This window comes from Sinocyclocheilus anshuiensis, unplaced genomic scaffold (assembly GCF_001515605.1).
Source record: "Sinocyclocheilus anshuiensis isolate Anshui unplaced genomic scaffold, SAMN03320099.WGS_v1.1 scaffold242, whole genome shotgun sequence".
In the NCBI taxonomy this organism is placed as follows: Eukaryota; Metazoa; Chordata; class Actinopteri; order Cypriniformes; family Cyprinidae; genus Sinocyclocheilus; species Sinocyclocheilus anshuiensis.
This window is the reverse complement of record NW_015546053.1, coordinates 872,038-886,646: the sequence shown is the minus strand read 5'-3', so window position 1 is coordinate 886,646 and position 14,609 is coordinate 872,038. Positions and strand designations below refer to the sequence as shown.

Here is a 14,609-nt window from a genome sequence, read left to right as displayed (position 1 = left end):
AGGCGAGTACTCACACACACAGGAAAGTGCCAAATAGTGATCCACTCCTACTACGGAATGGCTGCAAACGCTACCCGCTCATAACTGCTCCCTATGAGTCATAAAGCTGGCTTCCGCAAGGGGGCGTTTGGCGGCTCCATAAGCCTGATCCTCCATTGAGGTCAATTCAAATCTCAAGACGTTTTTTTTTGTTTTAAATGAGACATTCGACTGCTAAAACGTATAATCTTTTAAATGTGTTGATTACAAAGATTTGTTGCTGACCTGCAAAATGTAAATCCACCTCAGCAATCTCTATATATCCTCCTGAGACCCAGCTATGGAGTTTTTGCCTCTGTAGTGGACATTATATTTTAGTGAATTTCTCTGAGACCTCACATGTCACAGTTTTAAGTCTGGATGTCCTGTACAGAGCACATTCAGGGCTTTCCAGAGATACCAAAGTGACGTGACATGTGGCCAAGAATGGGGACCCATACTCGGAATTAGTGCTCTGCGTTTATCCCATCCAAAAAAATGGCTGACATTAATTTAGTGATAAAATTGTACATCCTTATGGAAATATGATAATATTTTTGTAATTATAATTTAAATCTGATTAATTTTCAAATTGTTTGTCATAAATCAACATCTCAGGAAAATGTTATGGGGTTTCAAATCAAAATATTAATTCCTGTTATGAAACAGGAAATAATTTCATACATGTCCACTGTAGAGGACACCAGGACTAAAAGCATGTTTATTATACATTTTGGGAGACAAAAGAATTGAATAGGAAAACAAATTATATATCAATATTCTTATGAAATATTAGATATTATTATGAAAATCTGGCCAATTACTACTCCCATTATTACACTTCTTTTTTCAACATGCTGTCCCAACAGCACTTTAATATGCAAATTAGATACAGTGTATAGATAACATTGTGCTTAATGGGAAAACCAGTTTATGGAATTTTTGCACACATATTGCATAAAGCAAAATGGTATATCAAATCATTTTGTTATATATTTTATAACATAGTTGAGAACCATCCTTAAACAAAGTTAGTTATAAAAAAATCCTGAAACCTAAAAATTGATTGGTGATTTTAAAAAAAATCCCATTGTTTTTGCCTTTTCATGTCTACTCTTGTCATTTTATTTTTAGAAAAAACTGAGTCCTGGTGTCCTCTACAGAGGACATAGCATAACTTATGAATAAAATATCATTTTTCAAAAATGTTATTTTACAATTTTTTTCTTATGCTCTAAACAATGTAATGACATGAAAAAATACTAAATTCACAAAGCTTTTCTCAGGAGGATATATATATATAATTTATTTATTTATTTTTTAAATACGAGTCCAAGCATCACGAATGGCTGTGATTGGTCCATCCTGACTAGTGATGAGAAAAGTAAAAGGTGTCACGTGACGCATCTCTTTGTAGTCGCATGCCTGCTTTAATTTTTTTTCTGCTGTAAAGTTATTTTATATGCTCTATATTGTCAATTGCGAAACTGAATTTTCAATTTTTTGTATTAATTTATTTTTTTTTTTTCAAAATTGCAGAGAAATTCATTTTAAAATAAATATTTTTATTTTATTTAAATCAATGTTACATCAAATAAATATATAAAATATTTCCACACTTAATAAAATAACTAATAATCTTGCGTACAGATTACACTGAAGTAAAAAATACACAGTAGTGAAGCGTTAAAAATAAAAATATTTTTAAACCCATCCTGTTACAGCTAAGCCCCGCCCATGTGAGAAGGGAAGTTTCACGTTACCTGTCATTCTACCCGCTCGTTCTATTTCTATGGGATTGATCGAGGCGACCCAGTTGTGCGAGCTTCCTGCTACATTGTGGTCTTCTCTCGGGCTTCCTTTGCTCATTTCCGAATTAATCATGGGGAAGAATAGCAGGAATACCGTGCAAACAATGTGCTGATGAGGAAAATGTTGAATCAGCCTTAAAATGTTAGTTCTTACAATCGTGATTTCTACCGTTTTGCATAATGAAGATGCGTGTCATTGTGTGTGCATGCTTTCAAGATCAGAGGCTGCGTGAATCGATGGTTGTAGGCTTGTTTGGGTTTCATTTTGCATGCATGTTCTATATTTGGAGGAACTGTCTCAAGTGATCAAATGATTTCTCAAATGCTCAAATCTACAGCTCATCTTTAATTGGGACAGCAGTTTGGAACATCTCTTTAAATATTTCTTGGTCATCTTTGTTGGCTAGGCTTAGTAGTGATGACTAATAGGCTTTTTGCAATACAAACTTGATCTGAATTTCCCAAACAATGACCTTGTACATTGAAGAGCTCAAAGTTCATTTGTTTATTAAAATGTTCTTTGTTTTGTCTCCATGTTTAGCGTTTTTTTTTTTTATTTATGGACTGCAGTGAACTAAAGGCACAACTAAAGGGTCTAATATGGAATATGTCCGTCAGTCTTTTTTCCTGGATGGGATCAGCTGACACATCAGGAAGACATCAGCAGAAACTGATCTGGTCAAAGAAGATGCTTCATCAAATATTCAGCTACCAAACGCTTTCCACTTTGCTTTTTTTGGCCAGACCAGAATGATAATGTTCAAGATTTCAGGAATTCGGACAGGTTATAAGAGTCAAGATTTTCTGTCCTCTTTCTATTTGAGATTTCACTTACTGTATGCATCATAAAAGTGTTTAACCACAAGAGCCATAATGCGTATCAGTTTTTGCCAGGCTCTGTTAACAGGAGCAATAATTTTGAATTTGCTCATCCTATATTATGTCTCACGGGCCCAGCAGCAGATGATGGAGAAGCGTCGGGAACAAAGTAAAGGCTTAAAGAAAGCCTCTCTGCCTGTGGCAGGACTGGGAGCTATGGGTAATCTGGTAGGTGGAAGCATTGTTGGAGGCGCCAAAATGGGAGGCCTTGAGGGCAACATGCGTGGTCCACGTGTCACGATCCTTGTTCTTGAATTTGAAGACTTTGAAAACTACGTTGGTGATGTTGCACGCTCCTTTTTGCGCCAGAGACCAGAGTTGCCCTTCCTCGCTGTAGCCGAAAGTCCACCGTACCCTCCTCTGGCGCTTCCAGAGGGAGCCCGGCTCCTGGTGTTGTCGCCGAGCCCTGACCAGCCTCCACAAACTCACCGTCCCGAGTTCAATGTGCAGACGGAGTTTGTTTTGTTAGTTCCAGATGGCGTCGAGCTGGACCACGGCCGACAAATCGAGCGTCTCATTCGGGAACTGGAAGGGGAAGGTGACGGGCCGGTCCGACTCGTTGCCGCCCCCGTGCTGACCCGCTCGGCAGTGCAGTGCCTGCACCTTCGGGTGAATCTGCGGGAATGGACCGCGACCTACACCCCTGCGGCCTCAGGGAGCAGCGGCAGCGTCTGCACAGCCCTGCAGGGAGACGCCGTGGTTCTTATCCGCACCGAGGACCTCTTCAATCTCTCGGTTCCCTTAGGGCGCCCCCTCATGTCTTCCTTGTTCATCCAAACTTCTCTGCGCGGTTGGAAGGTCAAGCTTCTTGAGGGACCTTCGTTCTCTGCAAGTCATCGCCCGCTGTTTATCTCAGCGCACAACCAGTGGAAGGCGGACAGTCGCCTGAAAGACGCCACCAATCACCTCATGCGTAGCTTCGGGCTGAAGCGCGTGGTGCTGCCTGATGGTCGGGATCAGTGGTTTGGCTGCAGTAAAGAGACCGCGCGATGTTTCGGCACAGTGCGTGACGATACACCGGAATACCTCTACCTAGAGCGCTGGACTCCTCCTTGCTGTATGCGCTCCCTACGAGAGACCACTAAGTATGTTATCAATATCTTGGAAAGCTCTGGTGTGCGTTACTGGCTGGAAGGGGGTTCCTTGTTGGGAGCAGCCCGACACCAGGATATAATCCCATGGGACTACGACGTGGATTTAGGCATCTACTTGGAGGACATTCCGAATTGTGACTACCTAAAGAACCTGGACTCCGGCTCACTGGTGGATGCTAATGGCTACGTGTGGGAGCGAGCGGTCGAGGGTGACTTCTATCGTGTGCAGTATAGTGAAGCCAACCATTTGCATGTGGACTTGTGGCCCTTCTACCCCCGCAATGGAGTTATGACCAGGGACACTTGGACCGAGCACAAACAAGACGTGGAGTTCCCAGAGCATTTTTTGCAACCCCTGGTGCCAATGCAGTTCGCCGGCATCACCGCTTATGGTCCGAACAACCACCGTGCCTTCTTGGAACTCAAGTTTGGGGAAGGGGTTATTGAGAACCCCCAGTATCCGAACCCTGCCAAGAAAAGACTGGACAGGAGTCGCACGTTAGGACCATAACAAGCAGTAACTCGATGTGCCACAATTCCTCAACACTGCATTTGTTGCATTTCTGACATTTTAAACTTTGTAGAGTATTACTATCAGACTGAAGGTTTTGAACTGTGTCCGATCGCTTGAACGTTCGCATTTCTTGCCGATTTTATTTATTGTATGTGTGTTGTGGTTTGGGGAGTCATGAGTCCCAAAAGTAGTCTAAATATACTGTATGTAACAATGGTAATAAAAGTTCTAAAATCTAAGGCTGTAATATTTCACACTGCAGCATCCCAGGAATTCACAAACAACGGTCAAATCTTTTTTTTTTTTTTTTTGTAATACATGAACATCAATATATCAGTTTCTGTAGCTATTAAAGGTAACATTTTATTTTAAGGTGTCCATGTTACATGTACCTACTATTATAATAACAATACATTATGCATAATTACATGCAAGTAACCCTAAGCCAAATCCTAAACCTAACCATATAGTAAGTACATGTTGTTAATATTGCACGGTACTTAAATGTGTAATTACACTGTAACAAGGACACCTTAAAATAAAGTGCAACCCAATTAAACACTGAACAAACGTTAGATTTTTTAACTGATTGCCAGACAAACACCAGTTTTAAAGAGCCTATATCGCTTATTGCATTAGTGCATCATTTACAGTAAGTGCTGGCATATGGAAATCTGATTCATGTTTGTAGGTCCACAAGTGAATCATTCAGTTAACAACCCAGGCAGCTCATTAAAACCTTGAAAGGACTTCACTGCTTTTCAACTTAATGGTCATTATTATACCACCATGAACTTTGTAGAGTGTAGGATGTTTTTGTTGACGTGGTGACACTGGTGTACGCTGATGTTGAAAGAGGCTGTAATGACCTTTTAACAAGTTTTTTTTTTTTTTTTTAATCTGAAATGGTTTTCCTGTGTAAATGGTTGTAAATGGAAAAGGTTACATAAAAAAAGCCAGTGAAAAGAAGCTACTGTTTTATGCACATTCACTTTATTAATATTTTCACCATGTTGCATGATAATAACTGTACTTTTGATGTTTTGAATTGTTTTGACTGTCGACTGTTTGACCTCAATTTTGTTTTAATGTAACTCATTTTTGTTTAGTTTTTTGTTTTGTCTTGGTGGTTCACAAATATACTATGTAATGTTCATTATGTAAATGGTCATTATGACCACCAAATATTTAACAAACAGCATAACTCCAAACTGAGACTTAATATTTCAGTGTATTTCAGATGTCTGGAAATAAACCATCACACAGAATTACTTTGAGAGTTTTTATTGTAAATATTACAGTAAAATGTTGAATAAACCACAAGGTGGCGCAACAGGACATGAAGTCTTCAAACATGCTGGACTTTGTTACTGCAATGCTACCCAGTTTGTACAGTATCATTACTGCACAAACCTTCAAAGCCTCCCTAAAAAAGTGGCTTTTGTTTACAGAGGTGCATTTTAAGTCTTCAGGATCTGATAAGGTCTGCTGGTATCTTGTGAAACTAAGTCTTGCATCGCCCTAAAGGCGTGTATTTTGCAATACTAACTGCTGACTATACATTATCTTGCTTATTAAACGGCCTCTTACCAAATAAATGAACGCACTGACTTAATTTGAGTCGTAACATTTCAGTTAGAGTTGAATATTGCGCAATATGAGATGTGAAACTAGCACAGCTATGTAAGAAACCAGCAACCATTATACAAAATGTCCAAGCACAGAAGGCCACAATTAACCAGACAGTACACCAGAGAGCTGTATAATAAACATGATATAAATATGATAACCAAACAAGTGGTTCAGTTATCCTAGTTACAAAATCTTCTGGGACTCAATGTGTACCTCATTTTAGCAACTTGAATTCATAATAAAGAGAACATTACTGCTGATTTATTTAAAAAAAGACTTTATTCTACAGTCTGTGTGGAGTACATTCACTAGTTTTCTTAACCGTACTCTTTGGCATCAAGCAGCCCATTTATGACACAACCACGCATTAAACTCGCACACAGACTACGCTACAGCCGCCTGGAATGAGAAGCCTTTACAGTACTGGCTTTTAAAGGAGTGATGTCAGTCATGCAGAACATCTGTGAGATTTGAAATAATACACCTGTGATTTGAAATACAACTTGAGCATAAAACAGAACAGAAATGAGAGACCGTTAATTATGCAGATTACACGCACCAAAACCCCATATTTTAAGAATATATGTTGTTAAATTAATATAAAAAATTAGAAATGTTTCTTTGGTCAGATTTAACCTTTCATCGATCAACTAGAAGTCAAACTGATTTCTACAAAAATGGGCTATTAAGTCTTTCTTCTCATCACTGTGACAAACATTTGGTCAACACACAGTACAATGGCAATTGTCTCTCACCCTGTCGCCCGATACCTTCCTTCTGCTGGTGTGTTTAGGTTATATATATATATATATATATATATATAAACTGAATAAATAATCCAGTTCAACTACTGATTACAGTTAAACATTCACCAGTTAATGGTGTTAACAGAATATGACCCATATATCATTGTGCTTACGTTCCTGTCTGACCTTAGGATACAACTTGACCCCAAAGAGCCTGCCGTGAAATCTAATAGTAACTGCATAAAGACAAAGACGCAGAAGGTAAGATGTTGTTTCTTGACTGTCAGTCAGGCTTCCTACACCATTCTTTTGGCTCCTCTAGTAGCAAGTTTAGTGAAGGTATTAGCACCTGTTAGATGGACCTACATCTGAGGAGCCTGAGGTGGTATAAAGGGAATCAGCATGAATGAGGTATTTCAGCATAACGGACCATAAAGCCGATTCTGCGGATGCTTTGGCTTTTTAGGAGATGTTTTGCATGAAAAAGGTGTTCTGAGGTTTAACTCAATAGCATATAATCAGAACTATTAGGGCATGTGTAATAATATAGTAATATAAATAGATTATTTTAAAAGGCCGGACTGAGTTTTTTTTTTTATATAAAAGGAGTAAAGCAAATATAAAAAGAGAAAAAATCAAAAATGTCTGACCAGCATCTAATAAATAATTGTTCAAGCATTTTTCCATCTAAATGTGCATACGTTTTGGCAGACTCCTTTCATAAAGAGCTGGGCATAGAGGAGGGTCAAAAGGATGTAGTCTTTGTCCTGTCTTAATCTAAACCTGTATCTCTCTCACGGTCACTGTGTGGATGCAGAGATTGATTTAGTGAGATCAGACAGGTCGGGAAGGAAAGTGTGTTGAAATATTGTGCAAGTCTACATGACAGACTCCTTTTCACAGGGTTTCGGTCCAGCGACCTCTTCCAATTCAAGGTTTCCCTCTTTTTCGATGAGCGGAGAACTTTCTGGCCTGAAGGCGGGGTCTTCTTCCTCCACTCGCACTTTATTTAGCTCCGCCCCCTCTTTACTGGAAGTGCGGTCCACGAAATACTGCAGAAGACCTGCTCCATAGGCGTCGCCTTCAACATTGATGACCGTGCAAGTGCGGTCGCTAAATGAAGAAAAAAGACAGAAAAGAAAAATTATCTTCACTGTACAAAAATAATGAGGACATGAAATTGATACAAGTAGCAATAAAAAAGACAATTATCCTCGACTACTCTTGATTTCAAATTTGTTTGTGCAAATACTTCAAATGCAATACAGTTATCTAATTTTATAAGATATCAGATGAATAATATATATATAATTATTAAAATAATTACTAAAATACAATCATCTCATCATATTAAATTTGTTTAAGTTTATTAATTTTATAAGTCATTACATATACATATATATGTGAATGTATATATGTTAGCGCACTGGCCCCGCACTCAGACCTGTGCGTCATCTTACATTTCATACAATTGACTGCTGACAAATATGATGCAAGATGCATCATATGATGCAATATGCAACTCCATAAATACAGTTATGCCCTAAAAATTCAAGATATTGGGGCTAAAAAATGTCCCTGTATGAGTTTTTGTCTCATATTTATATCATATGATAAGCGATATCACACAAGCAGTGAGAGCAATATCACACGAGGGCTGTTTTTGTCACGAAGAACACGAGTGTGTGTATATACAGTATATATATATATATATATATATATATATATATATATACACATATATATACACACACATACACACACACAATCATCTTATCCTCGATCACTCTTAATTTCCTAAAAATTTTTAAGTTATCTAATTTTATAAGAAATAACATGAATACATACATATTAAAATACAATCACCTTATCCTCGACTGCTATTTATTTCAAATACTTCATAATAATAATAATTAGTACTATATACTATATTATATTATTATAGAATATTTAAGTATTTGTACAAGCATGCACTATTTGTTGTATTGACATTATTTAATTATTTTATTGTTTCAATTATATATTGACTTTATATTTTAATTTCCAGTAATTTTCTTTAATAATAAAATACTATATTACTGAAATGAAAATGTATTTATTCAAATTAAACTGTCAACTTACAAGTCAAAACCATCAGAATTAATTAGTCTTTTTCTATTTATGCCCCCACCCCCCTACTATCCAAACTCCAGCTTTACCATCTTTCTCTTTGGCTCACAAAACATCTAAACCAGATACTCACACAAGCCAGTCCACAGCCAAGATGAGGGACAGATCGTTGGTGGGCAGGCCTATTGACTCCAAAATGATGGCCAGCGTCAGCACCCCTCCAGCAGGGATCCCAGCAGCACCCACACTAGACGCCGTCGCAGTCACACTACAGACAGATAAAAAGTCAGTCAAAGCCAACGTCTTCCAATCACAGCAGAGTATGGAGGTGGATGAACGTCATCCAATGAACTCACAGGATGGTGATGACCTGGACGAAGTTCAGTGGGATTCCGTTCAGCTGAGCGATGAACACCGCAGCTACGCACTGGAAGCAGGCGGCTCCGTCCATGTTGACGGTCGCTCCGATGGGCAGGATGAAGCGGCTGATGTGCTTGGACACACCGTTGTTCTCCTCCACACATTTCATCATAAGGGGCAACGTGGCAGAGCTGATGAGAAAATCTGATGGTTATTTCCTGCTTAATTATGCATTTGCAAAATTCTTTTAATAAATCTTCCATTTTATCTTAATGTAAAGAATATTTTAATAATCTAAAGAACCTCTTTCCACTATAAAGAACTGTTTGTGCAATGGAAATGTTCCCTGGATGTTAAATGTTCTTCATGGAACCATAGATGCCAATAAAGAACCTTTGTTTTTAAGAGTGTAAATAGCTGCAATCATTTACCTAGAGGACGTTCCAAAGGCAGTGGCCAAAGCGGTGACCAATCCCAGCAAGAAAGTGTATGGGTTTTTCCGTGTAATTACAAAGTAAATGAGCGGGAGGACAAGGAGACCATGGATGGCATGGCCAATGACGCAGCAGGCAATGTACTTCCCCAGGCTGGCGAACAGCAAGCCAACATCCTCCATTTCTACAATCTTAGCAGCAACCAGGAACATAATACCCAGTGGTGCATACCTGTAGAAAACAAAAAGTACATGGAATGGAAGTGAAGAGACGAATGCATAGGACACCACAATTCAAACACTGGAAAAAGCACATGATGTTCCCTTACCACATGATCCAGGAGACCAGCACCATGGTGGCCTCATTGAAAGAGTTGAAGAACTTGATAAGGATCTCTCCTTCCTCTCCAAGTTTCCTCAAGGCCACACCAAACGCCATGGCAAAAACGATGAGACCCAGGATGTTCATTCCATCCACTTCTTTGCCAACTGGAGTCTAACCACAAAAATAAAAATGACTGAATTCACATAAAAAAAAAGAAATATTATTAAACCACTCATATTTCATACATACATTTATTACATTATAATTAGACTAGTATACTGTAATAATAAATTCCTACATTATACATGTATTTATAGAAATCTGGACTTTCAAGAAAATTCTCTGAAGGTATTATATCTGGGACTTGGTACCTTTTCCACAGTGAAGGTGGTCAAGTTGGTCGAGCTGGTCATATTTTTAATCTTGTAACCAGTGGCATACTGTGAAGGAGAAGAAATGTTTAGAATAACCTAATAATCACACATCACATATAAAACATAAAACCAAAAGTTTAAACAAATGCTTGTTAAACCCACCGACTGAAATGCAGCTGCTACCAGGTTCGACGGGAAGATGTTTCTGAAAGAAGACGACAGGGAGGAGTTATCTGTATGTCTGATAAACTCTCAAATCAGACTTCGACTAACGAATTAGTCCATTACACTGAACAAAACCCAAATAGTTAACTTCAGAAGTTATTACTAAGAAGTCTGTCCACATGTTTCACAGTCAAAAAAGAAACAGACTTAGAAACCGTGTTAGTGGGTTAAAGATATTCACAAGTTCAGTTTAAACGAGTACAAAGACATTTTTATTTTAACTTCTGAAGAGAAATAACGTAGACACAGTGGACAAGGTTGAAACTTTCTAGTGCGTTTGCATCAAACGCATGTGCTCGCACACTATCAAACGGAGTACACTTTGGAAGTTTGGCTGTGTGGACACATGCAAAGCATTCACATTAAAACTAGGGATGTAACAGTATTATCAATATTGTGGTATAGCGTTAGTTTTTTTTTTTTTTTTTAAGTACATTTAAACTGCTTATTCTGAAATAAAAGGTCTTTAAAAGTTGTGTTTTGGGCCATTATGCTTTGGCATCTGTCAAACGAACTAAAACCAAAAGCACAATATGGCTTAATCCCTTTATCAAGTCTTTTTTCGCTGTGTGTTTCAAAGTGAAGCGCGCATTTCGTTCAGCTCATGATCTGGTGTTTTCCTCGCCACAGAATGGCTCTGTTCACAGTGAATGCAATTAACTTTTTTTTTCATGTGCTGGGAGTTTATCGGGCATTTGGGAACGCACCGGCCACCAGTTATGCTTTATTTTCACATTTGCGTAATTCCCAACATTTTAATGGGCATATGATTACAGCATCTCACTAGATTTGTAGTGAGATGCGTTTTTGTAAGCCTGTTTTCACTGAAACTGGAGTTTTCCGTCAAAATTAAAGCTAGTGGTTTAAATAGGTAACGTTACTGCAGTCCAAATTCAAAATATCTCTTTCAAGTGTAGAAAATGGGAAAGTAGTATTGTAATTTCCCTACTGTAGTGTAAAGCAAAAATAATATAACAATGAAATATTCATTTTCATTTATTTTACAGTGCAATTGTTTTACAGTATATGGCTATTACTGTCTAAATATACTGTAAAATTATTATTATTATTATATATTCTCATTTGTTTGGCTTCCAAAAACACAAGTCTGAATGTAATTTAGACTGAGACAGTATATCGCAACTAAAAAGAGGGTTGAGTCCCTAAAAGGTTTTCTTAGTTAAGAACATGGGTTGGAGCTCTTAATTTTGTACTCTCAAAGTGCAATAGATAGAAGAATTTAACTTTAAAATGTACAAAATTTTCTTTTTTTTCCCCCCAAGTCTTCATTTTTTTAATAATCGCAATAAATATTGTACCGTGGACTTCATATTGAGGTATTATCTTATCGTGAGATTTTTATATCGTTACATCCCCAATAACAACTAAAGTATGCTTTGGCAAACACTGTCCAGAACAAGGTAGTGAGAGAACAAAGATCCAATTCTACTCTTCACAGATTTAGTCCACTGGCACTAAAATCAGTGAAGAGTCCTCAGCAGCCAATCACTGAGCGGCCTGGCCTCACGAGGTGCCTCATGTGGAAATAACTTAAAGAATTTAGTCCGATTATATCCCTCCACTAATCCCAGTTCCACACATTACCTCCTCTATCCCTATAACCCCATTCCCTCCAATGGAGATAGGCACTAGGACCTGCCTGGAGGTGAGGATTAATGACAAATGCAGACATTTATTCAGGAATATCCCAGCATCCCTGACCTTAATATGGTGTGCATACAAAAAAACAAGGAAGTCTTCAATCTGATGGAGTTATAATCCCTGGTATAAATCCTGTGTGCCACCCTTTCTCCAAGTAAAATCACAAAAGCAGCTGTGCTTGAGTTACATTTCCAAAAAAAAGCGCCATTACAGGCCGGATTCTGAAAACGTCTGGAATCTGTTGCCCATAGGGAGCTTTCCAATACATCGCAATCATTCCCGCTAACATCTAAAGAAGCCTGGAAGGTGTAAAGAGACTATTATATTTATAAAATAGTGCAGCTGGAGCAAGATGAGACTGGAAAACCGAGGGAAGAACAGCCTTAAAATTGCTGTGCTGTGCAACAGGCTGCATCCCAGACAGCAGGTCACTGCCAAAAACCAATGCCAGTGGTCGTTCTCTTCTCAAATTCCCTTCGTCTGAACATTGAGGTAAGTTAGAACTGAAGATACATGCGAAACCAGCATAGCAACACTAGTAAAACCAGTGCATGCCATTGAAACATGTCATTATTGACACATTCAAATGTTGTCACTGGTTTTCAAAGCATCACATTCAAATCCAGCTGATGGGCCGAGCATTTTATCCAACATTTACAACTACTAATACCACACAATGACAATTTCATGACTCAATGCATTCCAAGTATGGCTTTAAGTTGTGATCGAAGTTCCTGTTTTCTACGTAGGTGTGTAAATAGTGAGACATGTCAAACAGGACCTCCTTGAAACGTGGCGCTCCACACACCCTACCAAAGCTTTCGTCAAAGATTTATCCTAAGTTCAGTGTTTGTTGACATATTAAAAGTAACTATTAACAGGCAAATGTACCTACACTCTGACTTTGCCCTGTCTAAAATAAACTTTCACAAAGTTTACACAAAAAAGGCCATGATTGGGGAAATTGTGGGTTTCGCACGGATTGTACACAAAGCACATGCTAATTCATTAAAGTAACAATTTACCCAGAAATCATTTACTGACCCTCATGTCATTCTGAACTCATCTGACTGCCTTTCTTCAGTAAAGCAAAAAAAAATAAATTTAGCAGAATGTCCAAGATGCTCTTTTTTTATACAATGAAAGTGAATGGTGATCACAAGCTGTAAAGCAAGATTTTCAGCGAAGCGCCTTAAATATTAGTCTGTTCCACACATATACCAATCAGTATAGCTTGAAAGATGTCAAATGTAGTGCATGAGTGGTGTTGAAACATTATTATAGTGCTTTTCACTTTAACTGTATAGAGAAAAAAAAAAAGTAGCATGAACATTCTTCAAAACGTCTTTTGTGATCTACAAAAAAAGAAGGTCATGAGGGTTTGCAACAACAAGACTCACTAAACCTTTAAGATAAATTATATATTTTGTGTAACAAGGCAAGGAGGGTTTGTTCCAAAAATTTTGTTGTTGTCAGGGGTCCTTCCATAGCACTGAACCTGATAAGGCAATGCAACTTCAGATAACAGCAAGTCTAAACTTGTAGAAACAGAAAAATCTAATGTGAGAGAGTTAACTAAACATACATTAAGTCAATGCAAACGTAATATACATGCCAGAGCCCGCTGTATGTAGACTTTCTATAGAAAGACCATCCAACTGCGTGCTTGCCAGAGTGTGAAATTAGCAAGGCTCCACAGTGGTCCTTGTGATCGTGTGGCAGGATTTAGTCACGGTGAGACCCCAAGAGAGAACCCCCTTTAGATGGATGACACAAGCCACATCAGCTGCCTAATTAACCCTGCTTCTATTGTGCATGTCTGCATGTGTTTGCACGTGTGTTGCCCTCATGTGGCAGGCATAAGCCGCCTCATTGACTTCTCCTGGAGACACAGCCAAAGAAGAAACATTACAAATGTTTCAGTTTGGCTTTAAATTAGGATTCTAATTATGGAACAAAACCACCTAATTTACGTAAACTGCAACTCATTTTAAAAATAACTTACTTCAGAATTAACTTACTTCACCCAAAAATGAAAATTCTGTCATTAATTACACACCCTCATGTCGTTTCAAACTCGTAAGACCTTCGTTCATCTTCGGAACACAAATTAAGATATTTTTGATGGAATCTGAGAGCTGTCTGACCCTCCCATAGACAGCAACGCAACTGAAATGTTCCCAAGTCCAGAAACGTAGCAAGGAGATCGGTAAAATAATCCATGTGACATAAACCGTAATTATACGAAGCTAGGAGAATACTTTTTGTGTGCCAAACAAAGTAGTTTCGCTTTAACAACGAAAAACACAGCGGCCTAGTGTGAGCGGAAGCCCCGGCTTAGCGTGCACTGAGACCAGGATAGAGTGAGCTGAGGCCGGGCTAGCGTGAGCCGAAGCCCCGGCTTAGCGTGCGCTGAGGCTGGGATAG

General features: G+C 38.4%; 2 protein-coding genes across 2 annotated transcripts in view; one reads left to right on the top strand and one right to left on the bottom strand.

Annotated features, from left to right (window-relative positions):
• The first annotated feature begins 1,810 nt into the window (after positions 1 to 1,810).
• On the top strand, positions 1,811 to 4,644 carry LOC107699218 (fukutin-related protein-like). Its single transcript, XM_016500413.1, has 2 exons — positions 1,811 to 1,971; positions 2,371 to 4,644. Exon 2 carries the CDS (start codon positions 2,703 to 2,705, stop codon positions 4,311 to 4,313), a length of 1,611 nt encoding a protein of 536 aa, XP_016355899.1. The 5' UTR covers positions 1,811 to 1,971; positions 2,371 to 2,702; the 3' UTR covers positions 4,314 to 4,644.
• A 1,564-nt stretch (positions 4,645 to 6,208) lies between these two features.
• LOC107699227 (neutral amino acid transporter B(0)-like) overlaps positions 6,209 to 14,609 on the bottom strand; it is a 12,052-nt gene continuing 3,651 nt past the window's right edge. Inside the window, exons 2-8 of the mRNA XM_016500427.1 lie at positions 10,458 to 10,500; positions 10,293 to 10,361; positions 9,926 to 10,092; positions 9,595 to 9,828; positions 9,160 to 9,354; positions 8,937 to 9,071; positions 6,209 to 7,807 (exon numbers count right to left, since the gene is read on the bottom strand). Coding sequence (XP_016355913.1) covers positions 7,573 to 7,807; positions 8,937 to 9,071; positions 9,160 to 9,354; positions 9,595 to 9,828; positions 9,926 to 10,092; positions 10,293 to 10,361; positions 10,458 to 10,500 — 1,078 coding nt within the window. The 3' untranslated portion in view covers positions 6,209 to 7,572. The remainder of the gene's footprint in view (positions 7,808 to 8,936; positions 9,072 to 9,159; positions 9,355 to 9,594; positions 9,829 to 9,925; positions 10,093 to 10,292; positions 10,362 to 10,457; positions 10,501 to 14,609) is intronic.

Coding starts and splice junctions, on each gene's coding strand:
- LOC107699218 (XM_016500413.1), top strand. CDS start 2,703: ATGCGTATCAGTTTTTGCCAGGCTCTGTTAACAGGAGCAATAATTTTG.